This window comes from Pararge aegeria, chromosome 9 (genome assembly GCF_905163445.1).
Source record: "Pararge aegeria chromosome 9, ilParAegt1.1, whole genome shotgun sequence".
In the NCBI taxonomy this organism is placed as follows: domain Eukaryota; kingdom Metazoa; phylum Arthropoda; class Insecta; order Lepidoptera; family Nymphalidae; genus Pararge; species Pararge aegeria.
Window position 1 is genome coordinate 13,915,966 of NC_053188.1, and position 27,574 is coordinate 13,943,539.

Below are 27,574 nucleotides of genomic sequence, written 5' to 3' on the forward strand. Positions count from 1 at the left end.
TACAATGTATAAAGGTACCTGAGTACTTGCGGATGATAAATCGTATGAGAGACCGACACCACGCACGCGAAACTGGTCAATTTATCAAGCTCTTTATTGAGTATTCCAGTAAGGAGACAATAATTCACACTTAATATAGGCCAAGGATAAGTGATCCTGTAATATTTTTGAAGTTATACTTCTTTTGGTGCGTTATGGGAAAATGATGAGAGTATTTTTTTACGATGCGCGCACACACCGTCACAAAAACCGACACCATGAAGTTATGTATAAGGTTTGACAGTGTAATTGTCAAAGTCTGCGGGCTCATTCCCGTGATTTAATTGATTCAATAGTACAAAAATCTCACATTTTAATGTTTAGTGAAACTTGGTTGTCCGAATGAGTCTATTAGTATTCCCAATTTAATTATGTTTATTATATCCATTTCTTTAATTATGTATTGTTAATGTCGTTTTTTCTACAAACTTAGAATAAAGAAAAAACTTTTGAAAAGATTTTTATTTTGTTACTCTAAAGAAATATAACTTATAACGCAAGTAGGAAAAACGTGTGTTTTTTTCTATATACTTATAATGAAGCTGAAAAGTTTATTTTTAAGTGTACAGCCTAATTTTTGATGAAGACTTTTAAATATATATTTTTTAAAGGTTATAAGGTTATCTCTAAGTGTGTAAAGGAAATAAAAGTTTATAATGTCATAATAGTCAGTAATAAGAACAAAAAAAAAATTATTTGGTTTGACAAACAAAAATCCTGTAAGGGAATATGAATTTATGAATATATCCGATTTGACCATCTTGAGATAGAATACCTCAAGATGGTCAAAGCGGGGGAGATATAAGTTCTATTAAAAAAAAATCGTCTCATTTGATTCTTGAGGTGTGGAGGCGGGTGGGTTGTCGCAGTGGGTCACGGTATTTATATTGTGTAGAATAAAGGAAGAAAGTTTTTATAGGAAACTTATCAGACGTTATACGCGAACGTAGTTTATACAATAAAATCCCTGCGATTTGCGACCTCTTTAAACGAGTGCATCAACAATTTAACACTGTGATGCTTATAAATGGCCGACAAGGGCACACAATTTTTACGATTACCGGCTTATTATTCGATTTATTATCGCCTGGAATGCGTACATCGCAAAAGCTAAATTTGGACACTGCCATACACTGCTTCTTTGGTGCAATTCGCATTTCGCACGTGCTGCAATGAGCCACAAGTGTTGAAAAGTTGTAAGACTTTGGATTTTTATGTACCTATAGATATTTATACTATTAAGTACCTTGAAATGTCTACCCCAAAGCAAGTTAAACCGTCGGTTATCATCACTTTGCATAACCGATAAAGTCCGCCAAACCGTATTGGAGCAACGGGGTAGTTATATAACATGTTCACCCTAACACACACACATTCTCTGTCTCTCACACTCACACACACACAATGTCACATTACCAAAAAAAAGCACTCCTTTGTGCACAAATCAATAGTAAGTATCACTGTGTCTAGTCCATAAAAAGTTTATGATGATATTTTAAATAACACTATACATAAGACACTGAAAATCATTCATGTTCATCACGCAAACATTTTTCCGGTGTTGCAATCAAATCCACAGCCTTGGACTCAGAAAGCAGGTTCGCTGTTCACTGCGCAAATCAGCCGTTAAATATTAAATATATATTAGGACGTTGAAAAGACAAACAAACAAACAAACACATCTACGTCTAATTATTATATTTGTAAGGAGTAAGGATTGACAAGAAGCAGAACGTTTGAAACAGTAACCTTTCCGGTTTTCAGCGCAACTTCCCTTTTAAAGTCACTTGTTTCGCCTTAGTTTCGCTATTATTAATGTACCTACTGCCGCCAACTTCATGTGGAACGTCTACTTCCATTGAAATATATGTGTAGGGAGGTTCAGAGCGAAAGTGGTAGTCGTTTACTCGTTTGTGAATTCCCGTCGCACTTATAAAGTAGAACTTTGCGACATTTCCTTCGCTCCATAAACGTTACACATTTTGAGCAGTGGCACTCCACTCACGTACTTAAAGCTCTGCCTACTCCAACATAAGCATATTAACTTTTGTCTGCTTCATTTTTTTAACCCTTCTTCACACAAAACACGCGTACAAGCGTGTTTTTTCGTTGCCACAGTAAATATACCTTATAGTGTAGGCATAGTCCGTTAAAAACACACATTCCAGTTATCATATTACTGGATTTTCCGCTCTGAGCCTAGTGTGAGATTTTTTACGTACGATTACAAAGGTCGCGTGGAAAATCAAGCGCCATCTAGTTAAACTCTGGAAAACATAAACATATTCTCACTAGTTGGCGCTATTTTAATATCAAATAACTTTTACGCAATCGAATAAGTAAACGTAGGTAGAAAATCTCGCACTATGCACCTTAACAAAACGTCAACGCCATTGATATAGTAGTTTGAATGGAAATAAATAAAGTAAAAAAAGTTTTTTTAAACTTAATTTTTTTTTGTGCATGGTCATGATTCTTGTTTATTAAGTTAGTTAGTAAGTTTTCAAACAGTGCACCGTGGTAAAAGTAATAGGTTAGTAGTTAAAGCTGCAAAGAAAACTTATTTTATGTACATAATAATATATTTTCTTTATTAATTAAGGAACCTTATTATTTTGTTACAATTTTACGTTTTTTATTTCAATAAGATACATTTTAACAATATTGTGTCACTTTATATATTGATATAACTAAGTAAAAATCACTTAAAATTTCTTACTTATATTAAAGCTACACACGCTGTTCATCCCTCGGCGCTACAGCTCTCTGTTTGTGTCGGTCTACCCTACTCTTTCTCCACTGGGTTCTCTCTTTGAACAAATTACACAAAGTTTTACACATATGTTGGACAATAAAGTCGATTTTTCTTTCATTCATTCCTTCTGCCACAATTTAATCTCTACCAACGCTCTAACAAATCAAACTATTAAATCTATGAAATTTAAAAAAAAACATGATTTAGGCACAATTAGCTAAAAATATCGGTCTTATACGATTTGTAACTTCGCAAGACCTCTTTATCTAAAAATAATCGATAAGCGAAAATATTCTTTACTTATATAATATCTTTAGATATATATTAATGATATATTTTTCCCTAGAACTTTAACAATAATTATCTGATGCTTAAAAAATAAAGAACATGAAAGTCAATATATCGAACTAAGAAAAAAATACTTGTGCTTACTACACTCTTGGTAAAGTATATTACGAAATTTAACTATAACAGCTTATACTAAATAAATTTTATTTACATTATACATTTAATCAATGTCTACAGATAGAATATATTGCATAACTAAACATAAATCATGCATACTTCGAATGTATTATATATATAATTGCAACCCAATTGGCCAAAATAATTGAAATTATTATTTAACAACAATATCTGCCTCAGTCTAACGATTAACATGTGTGACTGATAATTGCTAGCTACTGAGTTTGATACTTGGGTTAGGCCAAAAATTTACCGTAAGTACCTACTATGTTTTTCTATTAAAAAAAACCTCATCAGAAAAATGGACAGTTCCAACCCCAAAGTGCCCCGGTGTATTCTTTAGGTTTCCGACCAAGGTTATAATTTATTGTTGATAATAGTCGCTAAAGCCAGCCAATTTAAAACATCCGCCAAAGTATTCTCTAAATCCCTCTCTCCTATGAGAGAGGAGAGGCTGATAATAATGTTTTAGTTACGGATACAGTAAATCATCATTTTAAACTCGTAAACTCGTAAGTACCGTACTCGTTACCGCTTGTGATTCGCGAGTGTGCAGATAAATAATAGACACGATTAAAGACGGTAACATCTTTGGTGCTTTTTACAAATCGAGATAAGTGATCTTGGTAGCAGTGAATGCTGCGGCGCCTGCCAGCGTGGCAGCAACGGCTACAACTGCGGCTGTTGAACCGGTGATTTTCACCGCGAATCCCATGATCACCGATATGAGGAGTTGAGCCACAAAGACACAGCTGCTGACCACTGCAACATCGGTCCCGATGCCGCGCTCCTGTTCACTGCCACCTCCTTCGCTGTCCCACTGTAAAACCAAATATCCATATGAGTACTTTGGAGTACCTATAAAACCTAACGTGCTGGCCACGGGACAAATCGCGTCGCGCGAATTTTTGCACGATGTGTATACAGTAACGTGCACCAAGCTCTTGGAAAAACCCGTCTCCTTTATGAGACTTACAAAATTTTTAGGGTAGGCAGTGCTTTTGTACATATATAAAGTGCACGCCACTGCACTGAATGTATGTATGGGTACGAGGCACGGGTATGTAAACTGTAAAGTAATACAACAGTAAAAGTGTAAAGCTCGTAAGTAAAGAGTGTTTGTTTTTATGTCCTTCCTTCACGTCTTTATGTCTTTTCTTCAAAAACACGGACAACTGCTAGTATTTCCAAACATACATTTCAGTCATTAGACGCCTTACCGGTCACGTCTATTCCGTGACGCTACGAGCTTTATTAATAATAGTGGCATTCCGTTGCCCCTACTTATACCAAAGTAGCTACTTTTCACTAACAGCGTGGACTCTATTAAGCTAATCCACATGATATTTCATTCACACGTTCGTTAAAACCTGCAAATCGCGTTATCTAGCTTTATGCCTTATATGGCTTCTAATACGTTTATATTTCGTAGGACTATTGTAGCTGACGTATTATTGTAGCAGTAAGTAAAAAAGTCTGATCATGTGTTAGTACAGAGACTACAGTATCTGAGTCTTCCCGTCATAAAAATCAGTAAAGATAAGGCTATATCGCGTCGTTCACCCGTGTCCAATCCAAGGACGCGTACGAGCAAATGTCACCTGGTAAGAAATTGTCACCAGCCCTGAAAATGGAAAATTAGTGTCCAATCCCGTGCCTTGGAGAGCACGTTAAGCTATCGCTCGTCGGTCCCGGTTATCGTCACTTACATATGATTATGATATATAAGCCCACCAATCCGTATTAAAGCAGCGGTGTTGGTTTATGCTGTGTAACCCTCTGGCTAAAGGGGAGAGGAGGTAGCCTGTATCATTATCAAGGCATTACCGGCCCACTACAGAGCACGGGTCTCCTCTGATAACGAGACGGGTATATAGGCCGTAGACCACGATCTACAGTATTTAGTGGTGGTGTGCCTGACCTGTGTCTAACCGTAGGACAAAAATAGGCTGAAGTTGTTGATGATACGATCAAAAGCCAGTACAAAAATATTAAAAAAGTGATCATAACATTATAAGGGTTGTGCTATTTCTTCATATCTATTTGTGATACAAAGGAATCAACATCAAAAGGTGACTTATAAAGCTGTAAGCTGTACAATACGTATCTCATTTATGATGTGAGGTTTATTTATCCCTTTCGTAATTTTATAGCAATACCGGGATAAACATTTTCCAGTGAGTGATTTTATTAAATAGGCAGAATACTGATGGAATACATTTAACGTAGGAAATTAAACTCTCTATTCCAGGAGGTTAATACGACGGCTTAAACAGCGGTTTGTTTTGGTATAAAATAAATAAATCTGTCGATTAAACTGATTTTGTAACATCGTTTATGCATATCAGTAAATTGATGGATACTAGACTAGACATAGGATTTACTGAGTAACTCAAAAAATCCGTCCTAAACCCTGATAATCAACTTCTTTTTCTTATTTCGTAAAACACATAGTTAAATGTGGTTTTGTGTGCCTTCTTGTAAATAAGTTATGACCAAGAGCTCTACGCAAGTTTCCAAAGACTCAAACACAGGACACTACCGTTTCCGTTGATTTTTTCTAATATTTTTAGAAGAAGCTTACCGAAATTACTACTTTTGTTTTAATAACAGTAGATTCGCTCACTTTTATGCATTTTTTTGAAGTAAATTATTTTTTTGACCAACACTGGGAGAATAAATAAATAAATAAATAAATATATTACAACAATACACACGTCGCCATCTAGGCCCAAAGTAAGCGTAGCTTGTGTTATGGGTACTAAGATGACTGTTGAATATTTTTATAAATAAAATACATAAATACTTAGAATATACATATAAACACCCAGACACTGAAAAATATTCATGCTCATCACACGAACATTTTCCAGTTGTGGGAATCGAACCCACGGCCTTGGACTCAGAAAGCAGGATCGCTGCAAACTGCGCCAATCGGCCGTCAAATAATTTGAAATTTAAATCATCTCTCGTTTAAAGTCAAAAAAATGCGGACGTTCGAAAATATTCGAAATTACAATGTTTCCTACCAATAAAAGAGTTAACAGATGCTAGAGGCTGATAACAAGGCAATTATATATTAATTTCAGCATTGGTGCCTACCTAGCTTTGCAAACTGCCCAGGTTGGCAAAGCACTCAGAGCCCTAAGTGTTAAGTCAAGTTAAGTTACTCGTAACTCAATAGAATACTATTGAGTTAACTAATTTAACTTTGGACTAAAGTAATTCTGTCAAGTAGATTTGGAGTTGTCAAATTTTAACGTTTGATCATCCATAAAAAACTACAGATGTTCTCTAATGAGGATGTGTCATTAGCTCACATGAAAAATTATTATAAAATTTAATAATTGCAAACTTACCATGCCAGTAGCATGGTAGTGCGCTACCAGGAGATAAGGCATGGTGAAGAGAGTGGAGTACATGATACCCGCAGTCCAGCTGAACAGTATAACCGCAGCACGAGCTCGTAGGAGGCACAGCATCATCATTCCACAGCTGTACGTACATAGACCACCAACGTACACTTTCTTTGCCCTGTAATGAGATACAAAAAAGTGTATTTGTATTGTGTATTTTATTAGAAGCAGGACAGTTTGCCGTTTGGTGACGGCAGATTAGAATACAGATGTCACCCCCCTCCTCTACCTGCAGGTTTCGTACGAGACGACTAAGGGAAAATAACGTTGAACGTTCAGCAACGTCCTCTGTGCTGCAATTACTATCTACTGCAATCACCAATCCGTCTGCCCAGTGCGGCGTTGTGATTTTGAGCAAAACCTGAGAGAGGCCTTTATCCAGTAGTAGTTTTGATTGATTTGAGTTTTTGTGACAGTGCTCATACGGGGAAGAACTACATCATACCAGAACGCTAAACTACTCGGTGGTACTTAACGCTTGGTGGCACGACTTTGTCGATAGGGAGGTAGCCACGGTCTAGCCACGGTCTAAGAGCCTTCCATCAGACCGAAAATTCTGAAATTATAAATAACCAAAGTTCCTAAAAGCACTTATTTTGAAAGCAAAATAAAAATTATACAAAAGAAAATCTATATAGATTGTGTCTTCTTTCATGGTTACGACAAAGTTAAAAGAAGAAGGATTTTTTGCAGGATAACGTGCTGTTATATTAAAGCAAGCACTTCTCTCAGCGCCCCTTAGAATTCTTATAACACAAAATTTACTCTCTCGTCAGAAGACCTAATAAATACATTTATTTATAGACCTTGCATCGATAGTTTTTTGGCAAAACAAACAGACAGGCAGACTCGCAAAATTTCAAAAAAGGTAATTGGCGTCATGGCGTACTCAAAAAAAGCCGTCTTTACCCAGGGTTCAAGGGGTACGTTGCATCGGTTGGCAGGCTACATTTCCTACCCCGGCGCTGCTTATGCTTTTAAGTATGGAGGCAGTTCTTCCCCGGACGAGCTTTGTCACAAGTAACATTTAACAATTATGATTATTAGTAGGAATAGAGCTTTATTGCTACTGAAAATCATAATTGTTAAAATATTGGATAGAAGCAGGCGTTACTTTGCGGAAATCCATAATACATTAAGAAAATTAAGCTTAATTTGCTTTTCTCCGCGAACAGCAGGAGAATCTGTATGGTGTTATTTATAATTTCTTCAATCCTTTTACTCCACACCAAACAAATCTTCGGCAATGTACCCTCTAGGCACGTTTCGCTCCAAAACCGGAGCATCTCTAGGAGATGTTGACTTTACAGTGTAGGTGAAGTTAGCAGAGCATTTGCCAGCAGATCAAAAATAAAACGGAGTTCTCTTCGCATGCAGCTGAGTTCTAGAGTTCCTGATGATTTTTAGGAATAGTTCTGGCGTTTTTACCCCCAAAAAATGGGTGTCAAAAAATGATCTGCTAACTTCCGATAGCAGATCATTTTCGAGCAAATCAAAATTTGATGCTTGTTCTGGGCGCATGCAGCTTAGATCTATAGTTCCTGATACTTTTTAATAATAGTTCTGTCGTAAATACTGAAAAAAAAATTCTTAAAGAAAATAACCCTAAACATCCTATCGTACACAAAGACCTTTGAATAAAACATTTTTTAGACCCGTACTCTCTCGAAACTCTTTTCTTTCTCACACATCAGTATATAAACTATAATAAAAAAATATTAAAGTTCTTATAAATCAAGTTTCAGAGTCATCACAACAAACATGAAAATTTATTTTCTTAAATAATTACATAAAATAATACAAAACATTTGTTTTTGAAAACCCTACCTATTAAAGGGGTAAGAACTCTTTTGTTTCTGTTGAAGCATCATAACGCCTGAAACATAACATAAAACCAAGCCTCAAACACTGTTATTCGAGACTGCATATCAGACGTCAATATTTTAAATCCAAAAGAATTATATGAGCAATTATTTTTTTGAAAACCCTTTAAACTTCACAGCTTAGAACTCTTAAATTTCTGATAGAACGCTACTTACACTATAACACGATTAAAATTCAAGCCTAGAACACACGTACTTTAGACTGCATATCACACGTCAATATTTTAATGTCTAAAAAATTAAATAACAGAAAGTATAATTTTTTTTGGCAACCCTATAGACCACACAGCCTAGAACTCTTTAATTACTGATAGAACACTTCTTACACTATAATACAATTAAAATTCAAGTCTAGAACACTCGTATTTTAGACTGCATATCACACGTCAATATTTAAATTTCAGAAAAATTTTATTCCTTGAGTTGTATTTTTTTTTTAGCAACCCTTGACATACCACAGCCTAGAACTCTTTTGTTTCCGATAGAACACTACTAACACTATAACATAATTAAAATTCAAGCCTAGAACACTCGTACTTTAGACTGCATATCACACGTCAATATTTTAATATCGAAAAATTAGATTGCTTGAGTTGTTTTTTTTTTAAGAAACCCATCCTACAGCCTAGAACTCTTAAAATTCCGATAGATCACTACTAACACTAAAACATAATTGAAATTGAAGCCTAGAACACCCGTACTTTAGACTGCATATCACACGTCAATATTTTAATATCGAAAAATTAGATTACTTGGTTTGTATTTTTTTTAAAGAAACCCATCCTACAGCCTAGAACTCTTTAATTTCCGATAGATCACTACTTACACTATGACACAATTAAAATTCAAGCCTAGAACACTCGTACTTTCGACTGCATATCACACGTCAATATTTAAATTTCAGAAAAAATTTATTACTTGAGTTGTATTTTTTTTTAGAAACCCACGACATACCACAGCCTAGAACTCTTTTGTTTCCGATAGAACACTACTAACACTATAACATAATTAAAATTCAAGCCTAGAACACTCGTACTTTAGACTGCATATCACACGTCAATATTTAAATATCGAAAAAATTACATAACAGACAGTTTAATTATTTTTGGCAACCCTATATTCCACACAGCCTAGAACTCTTTTGTTTCCGATAGAACACTACTCACAGTATAACATAATTAAAATACAAGCCTAGAACACTCGTACTTTAGACTGCATATCACACGTCAATATTTTAATGTCTAAAAAATTAAATAACAAAAAGTATAATTTTTTTTGGCAACCCTATAGACCACACAGCCTAGAACTCTTTAATTACTGATAGAACACTTCTTACACTATAATACAATTAAAATTCAAGTCTAGAACACTCGTACTTTAGACTGCATATCACACGCCAATATTTAAATTTCAGAAAAAATTTATTCCTTGAGTTGTATTTTTTTTTTTTGCAACCCTTGACATACCACCGCCTAGAACTCTTTTGTTTCCGATAGAACACTACTAACACTATAACATAATTAAAATTCAAGCCTAGAACACTCGTACTTTAGACTGCATATCACACGTCAATATTTTAATGTCTAAAAAATTAAATAACAGAAAGTATAATTTTTTTTGGCAACCCTATAGACCACACAGCCTAGAACTCTTTAATTACTGATAGAACACTTCTTACGTGACGTGTGATATGCAGTCTAAAGTACGAGTGTTCTAGGCTTGTATTTTAATTATGTTATAGTGTTAGTAGTGTTCTATCGGTAATTAAAGAGTTCTAGGCTGTGTGGTTTATAGGGTTGCCAAAAAAAATTATACTTTCTGATATTTAATTTTTTAGACATTAAAATATTGACGTGTTATATGCAGTCTAAAGTACGAGTGTTCTAGGCTTCAATTTCAATTATGTTTTAGTGTTAGTAGTGATCTATCGGAATTTAAAGAGTTCTAGGCTGTAGGATGGGTTTCTTAAAAAAAATACAACTCAAGCAATCTAATTTTTCGATATTAAAATATTGACGTGTGATATGCAGTCTAAAGTACGAGTGTTCTAGGCTTGAATTTTAATTGTGTTATAGTGTAAGAAGTGTTTTATCAAAAATTAAAGAGTTCTCGGCTGTGTTGTCTATAGGGTTGCCAGAAAAAATTAAACTTTCTGTTATGTAATTTATTCGATATTAAAATATTGACGTGTAATATGCAGTCTAAAGTACGAGTTTTCTAGGCTTGAATTTTAATTATGTTATAGTGTTAGTAGTGTTCTATCGGAAACAAAAGAGTTCTAGGCTGTAGGATGGGTTTCTTAAAAAAAATACAAACCAAGTAATCTAATTTTTCGATATTAAAATATTGACGCGTGATATGCAGTCTAAAGTACGAGTGTTCTAGGCTTGAATTTTAATTATGTTATAGTGTTAGTAGTGTTCTATCGGAAACAAAAGAGTTCTAGGCTGTGGTATGTCAAGGGTTGCTAAAAAAAAATACAACTCAAGGAATAAAATTTTTCTGAAATTTAAATATTGACGTGTGATATGCAGTCTAAAGTACGAGTGTTCTAGACTTGAATTTTAATTGTATTATAGTGTAAGAAGTGTTCTATCAGTAATTAAAGAGTTCTAGGCTGTGTGGTCTATAGGGTTGCCAAAAAAAATTATACTTTCTGTTATTTAATTTTTTAGACATTAAAATATTGACGTGTGATATGCAGTCTAAAGTACGTGTGTTCTAGGCTTGAATTTTAATCGTGTTATAGTGTAAGTAGCGTTCTATCAGAAATTTAAGAGTTCTAAGCTGTGAAGTTTAAAGGGTTTTCAAAAAAATAATTGCTCATATAATTCTTTTGGATTTAAAATATTGACGTCTGATATGCAGTCTCGAATAACAGTGTTTGAGGCTTGGTTTTATGTTATGTTTCAGGCGTTATGATGCTTCAACAGAAACAAAAGAGTTCTTACCCCTTTAATAGGTAGGGTTTTCAAAAACAAATGTTTTGTATTATTTTATGTAATTATTTAAGAAAATAAATTTTCATGTTTGTTGTGGTGACTCTGAAACTTGATTTATAAGAACTTTAATATTTTTTTATTATTGTTTATATACTGATGTATAAGAAAGAAAAGAGTTTCGAGAGAGTACGGGTCTAAAAAATGTTTTATTCAAAGGTCTTTGTGTACGATAGGATGTTTAGGGTTATTTTCTTTAAGAATTTTTTTTTCAGTATTTACGACAGAACTATAAATAAAAAGTATCAGGAACTATAGATCTAAGCTGCATGCGTCCAGACCAAGCATCAAATTTTGATTTGCTCGAAAATGATCTGCTATCGGAAGTTAGCAGATCATTTTTTGACACACTTTTTTTGGGGGTAAAAACGCCAGAACTATTCGTAAAAATCATCAGGAACTCTAGAACTCAGCTGCATGCGAAGAGAACTCCGTTTTATTTTTGATCTGCTGGCAAATGCTCTGCTAACTTCACCTACAGTCTTAACTCAAAATGTCTTAATAATTATTCATTGTCAAGTAAACATCTCAAAGATCAGTTTGGTGTGGAGTATAAGGATTGAATAAATTAGAAATAACACCATACAGATTCTCCTGCTGTTTGCGGAGTATAGAAAATTAAGCTCGATTTTCATAATATATAATTGTTAAAGCCTGCCGCATTAAAACAACGTTGCGGATTCAATCGCTGGATTCAGTGGAACGAAAATTAGGACGATAAACGTACTTCGTTCGCATTATTAATAAAGTTTACTAGGAGAGCTAGTAGAAAACTAATTACGGCAGAATCTTAATTAAACTTGAACTTGAGGAAACTATCACAAATCGTTTCCACTTTTATAAACTTAAGCGAATTCTTACCTTGGTTTTATAACTTAAGGAATTATTTATGAATGAACTTGATGAGGCCTTGACAAAACGTTGTTTACAGGAATTAAGTAACTGTTTATATTTTATAACTATGTATTAAATTAACTTTTACTTAATGGTCGGAAAACATTCATGACCAAGGTTCAGTAAGTTTTCAGGAACCTAATCTGTTCAGGCATTGAGAAGCTATGGTCGAACAATTATACATACATACATTCATACATAGTACAAACATTCACAGAAGAACCTTAGACACAACGGCAGTATACGGTCAGAGAACAGAAACGGTGCAGTAGGTAAAATAAACAACTCTTCAGAACACCTCAGTTACAAAGTCGATAAATCTTACAATGATAGAATATTTTTGGTACCCTATTCTCGTGATCTATGTTTTCCTTGATTTGAAATGCTGAAGATTCTTTTAATTAGCCGATTACTTGAATATAAGCCAGCTAAGCTTAAATTATAATATTGGCTAACAGCTACGGTTTTATCATACACGGCTAAAATATTAGACTTAGATGATAAACAAAACTAAGTAGGTAGATGATAATATTTGTAACTGATACTTCGATATAATACACTCCAGCAATTTCATAAATTCACAAACACTTCCCTTACAAAAGTCTTACACGTGCACAAAACAGAATATGGCTTCACATCGAATGCAGTGTTTGTATACTCTTTGGCTTCGTAATCTGTCAAGTTTCCCCGGAACTACTTAAAGTTACACACAGATAAGATACAAGTGCTGTTAGGCATTGAATTCTAAAGGTGCATTTAAATCTGGAAACCTCCCAAGTGCTGGCTGAAAGTCAAGGGCCGTCTGATCTTGTTATAAGGAAGTAAAACTGCAGTCAAGTTGAAGGGTAAGTAATATAAGCACCCTCGGTTTATATGCTTAGAGTCAATAGGTCTAGTTAAAATGGTTTGCTTCATATGCGATTTTTTGCGTACCGAGCAATAATACCTGTTAAAGGTATTACGTTCGTTATGCTTATTTTAAAGAACGACCGAAGGGTACCTACCAGTTTACACTTCACACAAAAGAGATGTCAGATGCTGGACTCCTTAGGCGATTTGGCGTTTTGAATGGCGCCCTCGCAGCGGACCCCCCAATCGGTGGACAGATGACACAAGTGGCAGGGAGCCGCGGGATTTAGTCAAAGGGCCATACAAAGTTCTAACGATCACCCTGGCGTAGTGCACACCCGCTATGCTCTTAAAATTGGGAGGTCCAGGATTCGATCAGGAAATTGGCAATTTATAATTTTTAAATTTTCTTGGGTCTCAGCTGTTGGGCTTAATACCCGTATCAAACGTCTGCATCATCACTTACCACCATGTGAATTGGCAGCCAAGGGCTAACTTGCTGATGAATTCAAAATTTATTTCAGTAAGTATTTATTGGTAAAAAACAACATATATAGTTAAAAATCTTAAGTACAATCTTTAAATGTCGTTTGGTATAAATATATTTTTTTTAAATTACAGATTTCCATTTGTGTTGGATTGGATATACCGGATGTTTGGTGCATCGTGTGCCAAATCGAATCTGATGATTGGAGGGGTCTTTGGCTATCTCTTCAGCCCTCGTAAAAAAATCTTGCTCAAACGGTTTTTTTTATACTGATTTTAAATTGTTTTTTTAAAAATTGTAAAAATTCTACATTTAAATTTTAATAAAAAATAAAGTTGTTAAGTATTAATTAATTTTCTTTTTAATCTTTAATTTGTAACGTTTTACGCTTCTTTTGAAACTAGAATTACACGCCAGCAACATCTAGTTTTTGTTTTACAGCCCCGCAAAGTTTTTTTTACGTAAAAAAATAAGCTTGAACGTCAACTTTCGGTTTTAATAAAAAAAAAACTAAAAGTGATCATGTTCTTCCAATTTTTTTAAAACATCTCTGGACTGTCCCCTTTCTAATGGTGTGCAATATGCCATGAAAAGTAATTAGTAACATCACTAATTTTCAAATTTTCTAAACTTGGTCGCAATTTTCTACGTCAAAGATGTCGGGCCTGCATTCGAAACAGGGGTGAACAATTTGAGCAGAATTTGTAAAAATTATGAAATAAATGTTTCAAATGCAATGTATTATTTTTATTTCAAGTAAAACCTACGAAATTTAAAAATTTTACCTGCTTGTGAGTTTTATTTACGCAAACCCTTGTTTTTCTTTCACCTGTTGAATATTAGAAAATTGCGACCAAGTTTAGAAAATTTGAAAATTAGTGATGTTACTAATTACTTTTCATGGCATATTGCACACCATTAGAAAGGGGACAGTCCAGAGATGTTTTAAAAAAATTGGAAGAACATGATCACTTTTAGTTTTTTTTTTATTAAAACCGAAAGTTGACGTTCAAGCTTATTTTTTTACGTAAAAAAAACTTTGCGGGGCTGTAAAACAAAAACTAGATGTTGCTGGCGTGTAATTCTAGTTTCAAAAGAAGCGTAAAACGTTACAAATTAAAGATTAAAAAGAAAATTAATTAATACTTAACAACTTTATTTTTTATTAAAATTTAAATGTAGAATTTTTACAATTTTTAAAAAAACAATTTAAAATCAGTATAAAAAAAACCGTTTGAGCAAGATTTTTTTACGAGGGCTGAAGAGATAGCCAAAGACCCCTCCAATCATCAGATTCGATTTGGCACACGATGCACCAAACATCCTGTATTTTGTGAATTTTGAGCAATGTTTACGTTCATATGAGTTTTCAGATTTTTGAAATCCTTAAGGTTTTAACTTTACCTTCCTTGTTGGTTTCGCCCATGTTATAAAACAGCACTATGATAAATACTAAGTTTATACTAGGAATGCCTGATTATTTGCTTTAAATCGATCTTCTGGATCGTAATGGATCGTAACTTCGGAAATCGGACATCCCTAGTTTATACCCTGTGAGTCGGGTAGTTACTAAATCATAATTTTAAAAAGTATCTTACCCAAGCATTTTTATAAGCTTTTCAATAATAGTAGAGTAGCAAGCGCAAGATAACGAGTACATCGCCATCCCCCAGCATCCGAAACGGACCCCAGCTTCATAATTTATACGACTTTCACTTCCCACCGGCGCCTGCAATAAATTAGGAGCAGTTTTTCAATTTACTGTAAATGATATTACTTCGCGTCAGGCTCTTACAGTAATAGAAAATTTTAGAGTTAAATATTTTCCATCCTATAAAATATATTTTGATTGCTTTTTAGAACCTACTTGGCCTAGGTTTCATTTTTTGATTAGGAGTAGATGAATGAAATGGGAACTTTATCAAGTACAAACAAACACACTTCCGCATTTATAATACTAGTAGCAGGTATGGATTTCCAAATAAAACAGAAACTGAAACATTGTAAAAAAAAAATCATCAATAAACACGATTTTTTAATGTAATTAGGCACCGTGATCGAAGTCTCAGTATCTACCTACGTACTGACTAGGTTAAATTATAGGTTAGCCTACTTTAAGTTGATGAGTCATTATAAAGTTAATCTAAACGACAACATTATATGAAGCCATTTTGCTAGGCGTTAATCCTTATTCTAGCTAATGTAATTTATCTTTGTTTACTGACTGAATCACTTTACTGAATTTTTATTAGTACGTAACATATAAAGGAAAGAAAAAGTGACCTATAATTATAATATGAACACGTTAATGTACTACAAATCACTTTAGATTACAAGTCATATGCTAAATTTAAATTCTATATATGTTTAGTTTGCTTATCAAAAAAATGTCTGTCACTTCAGTGCAAGTCATTCATTTATATATAGTAAACAGTCTAAGGTACAATAAAGAAAGTATCAACATGTGAACAAAAATGTAGAGAAATTGATACTCACAGCAGGGTTTCCTCCAAAAACTGATTCTCCGACAAAATCAGTGAAATAAAGAGAGTAGCAGACATGAGCCATCCAGCAGAACAGGTTTGTGAGGCACACAACACGTAGAGACTTGGGCATCATCACAATAGACTTGAGGTAGTGCTTGAGAGACAGAGGCTCCCCAACGTGAGCTTCTGGTATCTTTAATGTTATTGTGTTTGTACCCTGAGCATATTGAAATATAACTTAGTAAAAACTTACAGCATTTGATAAAGTCTAAACATTCTCTTCATGAAGAGGAATGGAATTAAAAACTTTAGCTAAGAATCGTTATCATTATTATCATCACCGTCATTATCATATCGACCTATTACCGGGCCACTAAAGGAGACGGGTATCCTCCTACATTGAGAAGGGTTTAAGTTCACCACGCTGGATCAGGGAGGATTGGTGGACCTCACACGCCTTTGAGAACATTTTGGAGAACTCTCAGGTGTGCTGGTTTCCTCCAGACGTTTTCCTTTACCATTTAAGCAATAGTTTATGTACTTAAAATTAATTAAATATTTAATAACCTTCTTCATAAGAGATCAAACCTTTGTTAATTGGATTTAAGATTACAATTCTAAAATCTAAATCAAAAGCAATATCTAGCAACCATCCTCGTGAATTGTTCAATGTATAATTAGTAGCTCCTAATTATACAGATGCTTCTAAGGGGTCCATTTTCTAGACTTACATTTACTTCATCCTCAACGATTATGTCAGGTTGGTTTAAGGAGCCATATGAAATGTTTTCTTTCTTTAATCCATTCTTTTCTATATTCTCTCCCTGATTAAAATTGTCTTCAATTTGATCTCTATCGTTCAATTTGTTGTAGTCATCATTGTCCTTGAGATCGTTCAATGGGATTTCTTTAAAACTTGTGATGGTAGCAGATACACATACGATAAAAATAATAGTGATCAAAAAGAACACCGCTCTAACATGGCCGCCGAATAAAGCACCTGTAAAGTAAATCATTAATTGTTTGAACAATAATCTTGTAATTCCCGATGTTAGTAATGATAAATTGAATCCGAAATCTTCAGATCGCAGTTTATTTAGTAGTGCTAACCTTTTTCTACTCTTCCCTGTCGAAAAGTATTGATCTGCTAACTTAATTTCTAACTTTTGACGGCCGATTAGCCTAGTAAACAGCGACCCTACTTTCTGAGTACACTAGTCTGTGTGTTCGATACCCACAACTGGAAAATGTTTGTGTGATGAACATGAATGTTTTTCAGTGTCTGGGAGTTCAACTGTATATTATTAGTATTTATGTATATTATTCATTAAAATATTCGTCAGTCATCTTAGTACCCATAACACAAGCTTCGCTTACTTTGGGGCTAGATGGCAATTGTCGCAGTATATTTATTTATATTTATTAAGGGTGTTAATATATTTTTTCTTTAAGTTTCCTGTTGATAAGAGTTGTTCTACTAATTGTATCTTCGATGATGATAAGGTTTTTTATATAAAAAAAATATTAGTTCGATCAGCTTCTTTAGGTTTTTTAATGAAATTGTAAAATAACTATACAAGTATCTATATAGTAGGTTAAATTTGGAAATTTTACATACATTTAGCACGCGAGTGAAAAGTTTCGAAACAACCTTCTTACCTAACGAAGTTTCGTCCCAGTTTATACCTCCAAGTGAGTAGCCCATGAATCCTCCAAGTCCAGCCATAACGGTGAATGTACTGAGGCCTTTGGCATGATCCTCTGTAAGAATTCATTAGAATCTATACATACAAGTAATTCAAAGTTACTGCTTCTTATTTATCTTGATAAGCGGTGATAGCCCAGTGGGTAGAACTTCGACTTCACTTTCGGGGGGCCGAGTTCGTATCCCAGCACGCACTTCTAACTTTTTTAAGTTATGTGCATTTTAAGCAATTAAAATATCACTTGCTGAAACGGTGTAGGAAAACATCTGAGAGTTCTCCGTAATGTTCTCGAAGGTGTGTGGAGTCCACCAATACGCAGTGGGCCAGCGTGGTGGACTACAGCCTTAACCCCTTCTCATTGTGGGAGCTGACCCGTGCCCTGTAGTGGGCCGGTAATGGGTGTATATGGTTTAGCTCATTTATGTTAAGAAATAAGCCTTTTTTCATTAAATGCCACGGAGAGCAAGTGCAGCCGTCAAGAAGTATTTCTCTTATGACATCTATAGAGTGCATTCGAATCACAGTGCCAGAGACAATCGAAAATGTATATCGTCCCAACGGATTCATCAAAATAATCACTATCTCAGTCTATTATTGAACCACAACTGGGCAAAGGCCTCCCTCAGGCCTCTTATTTCAGAGGGCATTAAAGAATATACCCATTACGCTTCTACAATAAGTATAGCGGACATAACGATTACTTAGTGATAATAACCGTTAAACACGAACCATTACAGTGATTATTAGATAGGTGTTCAGCTATATTTGCTTGGTGGGCTATCACGTTAGTGATAAGAATTGAGAAAGGCTTAGCGTGCTCTCCGAGGCACGTTCCCATCAGGTTTAGTTTAATTATTTGCACTACTATAGAAGGCTCTATCTAAGAGTAAACACTTGCGAAAATCATGACCTCAATAAATTGGGAAACTTGAAGATATTCTTTCAATCCCAACGTAAATACCTTTATCTCTTAAAATATTTGCTTGGTAATAAAAAAATTGCTTCTGAATTTTAGACTGAATGTAAATAGTTATGAAAATGTTTGTTCTCTTATCATTCGGACACTTGTTGATTGAGTTTGATTATAATAAAATAAGAAACCAACTTAATTGCAAGTGATTCGAATCGTTGCTGGGTACCTAAATTGAAATAATGGCTCTTTGGCGGAAAGCGGTGAATACGCAAGCGTGTCCCGTACTATCGCCTATATGTTAATCGAAGGACATGCAGAGTTTTAAGTGGATGCAAGAGTTAAGAGTTTTCAAAGCCAAAATATACTAATAAATAAATACAGTATAGAGTAGAGGAAATCACAAGATAGCAGATCACTAATTTACATGGAGCTGTAATGAAATTAGTCCAAAAGTTTGTAAATAGTCGGAGCTCTACCTGATGGAGCTTCAAGAAAGGTTGTGTATTACAGCCAACTCGTTAAGAGCAATTAAAACAAAGAACAAAGCTAGGGTCTTGCCAAATCACCAAACTTATTTGGTCCTTTATTCTAGCCGATAGCAGTACCTTTTTAAAATGACAGTTTTATGGAACAACTTGACATCCCTTCAATTCTTAATAATACAAATACGAAAGTATTAGATGGATTTTGATACAAAATAACTAACTACGGCTGATCGAGTCTGGATGATATTTAACTCAAAGCTAGATTATATCCCGGAAAAATTTGTAGTTCTCGTGGCATGGATTTGTTTTTGTTTTGCGCAGAGGAAGAAATTGACATGTCTTATTGCATAGTTCAGAGGTCTAGAGAGGAGAATAATATACACATCAAAATTTAACTAGTAAGGATTCTGTTTTTGAAACAAGTACTGCAATACTGCTTTAAGTGACTGTTGTTTACCTTTTGACGTCTAAATTATACTACCTTTTGACGTGACAACGTCTTATAAATTGGTTTGCCGGGTGACACTTCAAGAAACTGCGTTACGCTCCGCTCACGTTATGCGCTCACAATGAGAGCGAGTGAGAGGCACGCGTCCCTTCCACTCGGGCATGGTTAGCCCGCCTAAGAGCGAGAGAGACAGACATAAAAAGTGAAAGGCACGCGTCCCTTTGTAGTAAACGCTGTTTCATTGTACGCAAATGTATTGCAAGTTATTGTATGTATATTTGTATATAAATACGTATATATGTGTAAAGGTAAAAATAAAATTTTGTTAATATGAAATTCAGTGCGAGATTCTTTGTATAAATTAATGTTTTAAATATAATTCTTTGTATAAATAAATGTTTTAAATTGTTACTATTATTTCATCCTTCTTCCTACTATACGAATGAATATTCACATTAAAATTATTTTACCACTCAAAGTCGTTGTCACGTAAAACTTTCGCCCGTATACCGACTTTACAGGCAACCAATTTTTTTAATAACAATTGGTTTCTATTCAAGTAATAAAACTGAATAATGTATTTTCCTAAAAAACCATTATCACTTTCTATTTGAAAGAATTATCACTTAGGCTTGTATTAGGTATAATAAAAAAAGTGTTTCTCATGAAAAATACCAAAAAACAAACGTATTTTTTCAAGATAAATCAATCACGCTAAGCAGGTTCTGATAAGAAGGCGTCCTCTTGGCCGCTCAACAGCAGAATAAAGTCACATGTTCTGACGATTCTTCGCACAAATATTTAATTAAATCACACGCTTATACCCACGAAAGTAGGTTAAGAACGCGCTGTTGTTAAAATAAAATGTGTTAAAATAAAATCAAACAGGCAATATTTGGCGGGTCCAAATGCCGTGCGGTAAGGGTGGTTTAGAATACATTTGTCACCATTCCTGTCCCGCGAGTGCCGTACGAGGTGACTGGGGAAATATAACGAAGAATGGCCTGTATTATGTAATTTAAGCCTACATTGCTTTGCTCCGCGAAAAACAGGAGAATCTTCATGTTGTAAGTTATAAACAGATCTTCGGCAGTGTACGTTCTACGCACGTTTCGCTCCGAAACCGGAGCATCCTCAGGAGATGGAGACTTAACAATGAATAATTGTTTATAATTGTTGAGTAATTTTTACAATGAATAATTGTTACTTAACAATTGTTACTTAACAATTATTACATAAATTACTAATATTAATACAATATAAATAACACCATACAGATATACAGATTCTCCTGCTTTTCGCAAAGTCTAGCAAATTAAGCTTAATTATCATAATATATCATGGATTTCTATGGCAAAGTAACGCCTCGCCTGCTTCTATCCAAAACGGCCTATCTGCCCAGCGTTTTGATTATGGGCTAACCATTTCGTTGGGAAATGCTTTTATTTTATTAGTGGACTGTTATATTGATGAATCCGTTCAATCAGAAAGTCCACTGCTGAACGTAGGCCTTTCCGAGAGGTAGCATTGAAAGAAATATGATGACCTCCCTGACGCATATGATTTCTGAATTTTCTCTGGTCTGGTCGAATTATCCCAACCAGGTTGGCATAATAGTTCATGGCTAGTTACCACTCCATCAAAAAAAGCGTTCCGATACAATGCCGCGTAGAAACTGAATAGGGGAATGGGCTTATTATAACTGCTTTACTCGGATTAGCAGTTATGCGGTTGTCGGTTCTCTTACGGATTTCCTCATTGCCCTATTTCTAATATCCCTAAGAGAAACACCCAACATAGCCCATTCTATAGCACGCTGAGCGACTTTCAGTTTGTGGATAACACCAATCGATCTTCTATAAAAAAATAGCCTACGTCACTTTTATGTTGATTAAATTTTATATTAATCCGGGAAAGAAAGACAAACCAACAAACACTTTTACATTTATAATACTCATATGGCTTAGACATGCACATAGACAGTCACGTTACATTTTTAGAACAGAGTCGTTATATTCAAATATCAAAAAGATACAAAATAAAGCTTATCTCTGATATATCTCCAGATGTGAGCAAGATGAAGTATCTACCTATCGCAATATATATAATTGTTTGTCAAGATCTCATTACAAGGCGAATGATATATTTCAGCGTAGGTATTACAAAATACAATTAAGAATGGGTATAAACTGATATGATTTAATATATTATAGTGTTCTACAGGTAAGAAAGTATATTCACGAAGGTGTGCATCAAGTCAACGAGTCATACCACAAAATATAACTGACTAGTGTATCTTAAATTTAGCAGTTTAAACACTCTAAAAGCAATCAGTGTCAAATATGACTGACGTCTAAATGTCACAAAAGAAGTACGATTAGCTTCATTCAGGTGATGTTTTTCTTTTTTCTGAAATAAGTGGCCCAGCAACGGATGTCAGTCGGTTGAAGCGATGATGATAAAACCACACTTAGCGGTCATTGCAGTAGCATAGCCAGAAATACTTCAAAAATTATCCCGTAACAAGGAATAAAATTAATATCTACACCTGCCAAAGTACGGCAACAGGAAGATGGAGAAGTTTACCCCCTTTTATTATTTACATATATTATTTAGATATTATTTCCACCTGTGGGCTCATTGTCAGAGAGTTTAGAAAGCTGTGGGTGAGGATAAATTCGCAAGCTATATCGCACTACTTACACAAGTTACTAGTGTACATGACATGCAATATAATACCTACTATTTACACAAATTACTGAATAGGCCATTCTATTTGCACAAGCTTTCCGTGATGCCGGCCCGATGCAAACGAGTCAAAGCAAGCTTCGCTCACGTTCATTCAATTTATCAATATAGAAGAGTAGATTGTGTAAATCCACTCGGGATGTATAAACTGACAACAGTAATTTATTTCTGGATAAAAATTCCCTATGGATTTTTCTATACCCTTGGCAGCGGGTGTGCAAAATTTCATGATGATTGGTTGGGTAGAAAAGCGTGATAGCATAGCAAGCAAACAAACTAACTCTAACTCGTATTGATAATATTAGTTAATATTAGACTAATATTAACTTGTAAACCATAGCTCAACCTAACTTAGAAGTGACCATGTAACTTTAAATACGATATTAGTTGAATTTTGGATGCACAAGTATATATCGCTATGCATTGAAGTTAGCTGTTGTCTCATGCTTTGTCAAATCATAAGCTAAGTTAGGTTAAGAAAGCTTTGACATTAGCCTCTTCCCGAAAATAATTTAAAGAGCAGCCGGCATTTATTACCATATGTATGTTTTTAAGTAACGGTTAACCGTTACTTAAAAACCATCAACCTCCTTTGAAATGAAACAATTCATCTATTTGAAATAACACTTCAAAACTTGAAACGGATTTTTATAGATATCTAAAACTGAGCTACATAAAAGCTGAAAATAAATAGGCACCTATAACAAGTTTTTAAACCTGTTCAAATATAAAATTAACAAAAAGGCGTTGTCGGTGGTCACCATAGTGTTGATAGTACAAATTGTAAACGTGTAAAACCACCGACTACACCTATTTGTACATTATATTTACTCGTGGTACTAGTGACGTATCTGATGGTAAGCAGGTTCTACAGGCAAAAATAACATCCGTCATACTACTTGTAGTGCCACTTGCAGTTCCACGGTTATGACCTATGTATTGTGACCTGTGTAAGAGCATTCTTCACGAACTTATTCAGTCATAATACTCACAAACCCTTACCTGGAACTGTCACATCTAGTAAATAAGCTCTAGCGGGACTTTGACAGGCATCGGCATCGAAATCCAACAACACAGTCCCGAGAACCGTGAACAGAACGCCCCAGGGATGGTGGTTGTTACTCTGGATCTCAAGTGCGGAACTACGTGGGCCTAACGATGATGGGACAACCGTTCTATTCACAGACCCTTCGTCACCCATTGCGTAACCAATGTCCTCTCCATTGGGAACTAGAATTAAGCCTGAAAAAAGCAATATCATTTCAATAAAACATTACGTAAAAGTACTATAAACGTGAAATTTTGTTAGGATGTATTGTGTATTGTAATTTGACGGCTGATTGGCGCAGTTTGCAGCGACCCTGTTTTCTGAGCCCAAGGACGTGGGTTCGATTCCCACTACTGGAAAATGATTGTGTGGTGAGCATGAATGTTTTTCAGTGTCTGGGTGTTTATATGTATATTCTAAGTATTTATGTATGTTATTCATAAAAATATTCATCAGTCATCTTAGTACCCATAACACCAGCTACGCTTACTTTGGGGCTAGATAGCGATGTGTGTATTGTCGTAGCATATTTATTTATTTATTTATTTATGTATGGATGTATGGATATTTGGTACTCTATCACAAAAAAATAGAAAATTGACCAATATTGAACAATAAGTGTAAATAAGGCAAAAAATCTGACTTCTGAGAGCCAGCCAGGGCGTGCGCTGCATAGTACGTAAGATTAAGACGTCCTCCCACTATACTATATAGCGGTACAGAGTCCGTTTAATGCTAATGGAAACTTTTGAGGTCGTTGGATCTAATTGATTACATGGAGTTTATTAAATCGTAAGCGTCATTAAACTTTCGAAACCAACTTCTGAAAACCAACTCCATTTAATTTGTCAGCTCGGTAATTTCTTTGGTATAGGCATGTGTATCAAACGGAATACCTAAAGATTTCATTGAAAATATTTTAAGTTAGATACTGAGTCAAATTACTTATTAAGCCCGCCAACCTGTATTTGGATAGCATAGTATCCTACTTTCTTGTGAGAGGAGACTTGCTCCCAGCAGTGGGACTATAATAGGCTTAGAACATAGATCCACTACGCTTCTCCAATGCGTGTATGTTGGCTTTAATGGTTATTATCGCATACAAGCGATAGCGCATTGGGTAGGTGATAGCGTATCGGGTAGGTGATAGCGCATTGGATAGAAGCTCGACTTTACTTTCAGGGAGCCGAGTTCGAATCCCAGCACCTCTAACTTTTCGAAATTATGTGCGTTTTAAGTAATTAGAATATCACTTGCTTCAACGGTGAAGGAAAACATCGTGAGGAAACCTGCATGCCTTAGAGTTCTACATAATGTTCTCATAGGTGTGTGGAGTTCACCAATCCACACTGGGCCAGCGTGGTGGCCTTAACCCCTTTTCATTGTGGGAGGAGACCTGTGCTCGGTTGTGGGCCGGTAATGGATTGATGTGATGATAAGCGATAAAGACCGATTTCTTAAAATGCTCCTTGAGGCACCACCACCAATTTCCTGTCACAGGAATGCGCATCACGAATAATGCACGAAAACCTACCTAATACTGAAAATTAGGTATGTTTTGGTATACATACAGTTTAAGCTTACTTACCCAAAAAAACTCCAATTGACATCAAAACAATAAACGGTCGTCGTCTTCCATACTTGGACTGGCAACGGTCACTCAAAGAGCCCAGGAGCGGCGTCATAAAGAACCCTATAAGCGGCGACAGCGCCCATACCAGGGTCATTTGTTGATGAGGAACACCGATTTGCAAAAGTGTTGGCGAAACGAATGCAGTCTCTCCGGCGTATGAGAATTCTATACCCATAACTGCTGCCGATATTCGCATCAGCTCGAGTCTACTTTTTCTCCTGTTAAAATCAGCGTAAATTAGAGGGTTATACCGTATACGATATACAGGGTTAATTAAAAAATACCAGACCTCGTACATTTTTACATAAAAACTAACAACTTTTGTTTCAAGACTTTTTGTTTAACTGGATAGTTCGTGAAATATTGAATATTCAATATTTTACATAGATACCTACTCTACTTGTTATTACTCTGTAATGTAACATCGGCAACAGTGCGCGAACCACGACTCGCACTCTCGCACTCTCGCAGTGGTTTCATTCGCACAGTGTATTGTCACATTACAGAAATAACATGTTTTTTTTTTTGTATAAAATATTACATATATATATACTGAATTTTGAAAAGTCTTGGAACAAAAGATGTTAGTTTTAATGATAGGAACTAGAAAGTCGATAGCATTTTGGTATTTTTTATTTAACCATACAATTTATTGAACAGTCAAGTCTTACTAATATAATAAATACGATAGCGTGTTTGTTTCTCTGAGTAAGAAACCCTTTAACTTAATTTTCTACATAGAGTTAGTTCAAAGGACGGAGAGTAACATAGGCTATTTTTTATCCCAGGAAAACAAACAGTTTTCACGGGTTTTTTTAAGAACCGTAATAAACTCGCACAAAGTACGACGAGTAGACGAGTAGACGAGAAGACTCAAAATAAATTGGCAAAGAAAAATAAATAAATACTGTAGATACTATTATCTTATAATGATATCTTTATTTAGTAGTTTTCGGCATTGACTTTAAGATCTATAACAAAATGTGTTAAGTTTTTTTTTCTGGGATAAAAAGTAATGTTATACTTGGTCGATGGACAAAGGAACAAACAATTCCGCATTATTATTCTTAGTAATGAGTAAGCTTAAAGCTTATTTTTCTATAATACGCGAAGAGTTTTGACTATTGTAATAATATACAAAAAAAATATCTATTATAGGTATTTCAGCGTGATTACATTATACATTCAAAGTCAAAGTCAAAAATATCTTTATTCAAGTAGGCCCATAGGTGGCACTTTTGATGCGTACAAATGTAGGGTAATCGCTAATGAGATACTGTTCTACATTAATCCTACACAAACTAAACGTTAATATTTTAACACACCTAATTATTATACCACATGAATATTTTGCCTCGTTGTAAAAGCAATTGATGGCAGACGTAAGATTGAAACTTCACAACACCATTTAATAAAGCGACCTGAAATACTTTAAATTCCCATTTTAAAGTCATAAATCGTGCACCTACCATGCATATATCTGTGTAGGTAGGTCTAATTTTCCTTAATTCAGTAACAACAAAACTTCTGGCTTTAAAGCTACCTTGTAATTTTTTTTAAGACTTACCTGTATAAATCACTATATTCTCCCTCATGTGTCACCCTCTCAGGAGGCTCATCAGATGTGGGTACGGCGAATAAGGCTTCCCTTACAGCCTCTTTCACTCCCCGAGGATGCTCTTCCTTCCATTGCGACCATCGTTCCTTGCACTTATCCCTCGTAGAATGCAACCTCCCCGTAACCCCTTGATACTCATTCAACTTATCAGCCATTATCAAATAAAGTTTTATTCAAACCACAATTTAGTTTCTCACACAATTATTTTGAGCTCAATTATATTCATCGTTCTAAAAATGTTCACTGAATGAATGGAGTAGACTTTTAGGTTTATCGTTTAATTTTTTTCTATACATTGTTGTTTTTAATGAGAGAAGTTGTTAGGTCGGTTGTCGGCAGTTGGACTGTCGCGAGTTAGAAAGCGGAAGGGACTGAGGCGTGTACGCCGCCTTCTGTCACGGCCGCCCGCCCTGGCCGCCCAACAGCTACATAAAATACCACTAGAAGAGATATATGAATATTTAATGATAGTATCAATGTCTGGCATAAACATAGAAACTAACGCCCGAAACGAATAATTAATCCATCCCAAACTTTCAGATAACAGATTGAATTTAGTAGTGTTATCCTTTTCCTACTCTTGTCTGAAGATAAGGATAGATCTTCTGAATTCAATCTGCCATTTGAAGATTTACGTTCTCTTTTTTGATTTCATTGATTTTTAACACCCAGCGTACATGGTTGGGTCAAGGAATTGAATGT

The 27,574-nt window shown here is 35.0% G+C and overlaps 1 protein-coding gene across 1 annotated transcript; it reads right to left on the reverse strand.

Moving 5' to 3' along the window:
* Positions 1-3,212: 3,212 nt before the first annotated feature.
* Positions 3,213-27,222, reverse strand: LOC120626591 (proton-associated sugar transporter A). Its single transcript, XM_039894144.1, has 9 exons — positions 26,822-27,222; positions 25,210-25,472; positions 23,576-23,815; positions 17,933-18,034; positions 17,005-17,273; positions 16,284-16,490; positions 15,386-15,516; positions 6,619-6,793; positions 3,213-4,079 (listed from the first exon to the last, which is right to left on the reverse strand). Exons 1-9 carry the CDS (start codon positions 27,025-27,027, stop codon positions 3,861-3,863), a joined length of 1,812 nt encoding a protein of 603 aa, XP_039750078.1. The 5' UTR covers positions 27,028-27,222; the 3' UTR covers positions 3,213-3,860.
* Between the last annotated feature and the right edge of the window lie 352 nt (positions 27,223-27,574).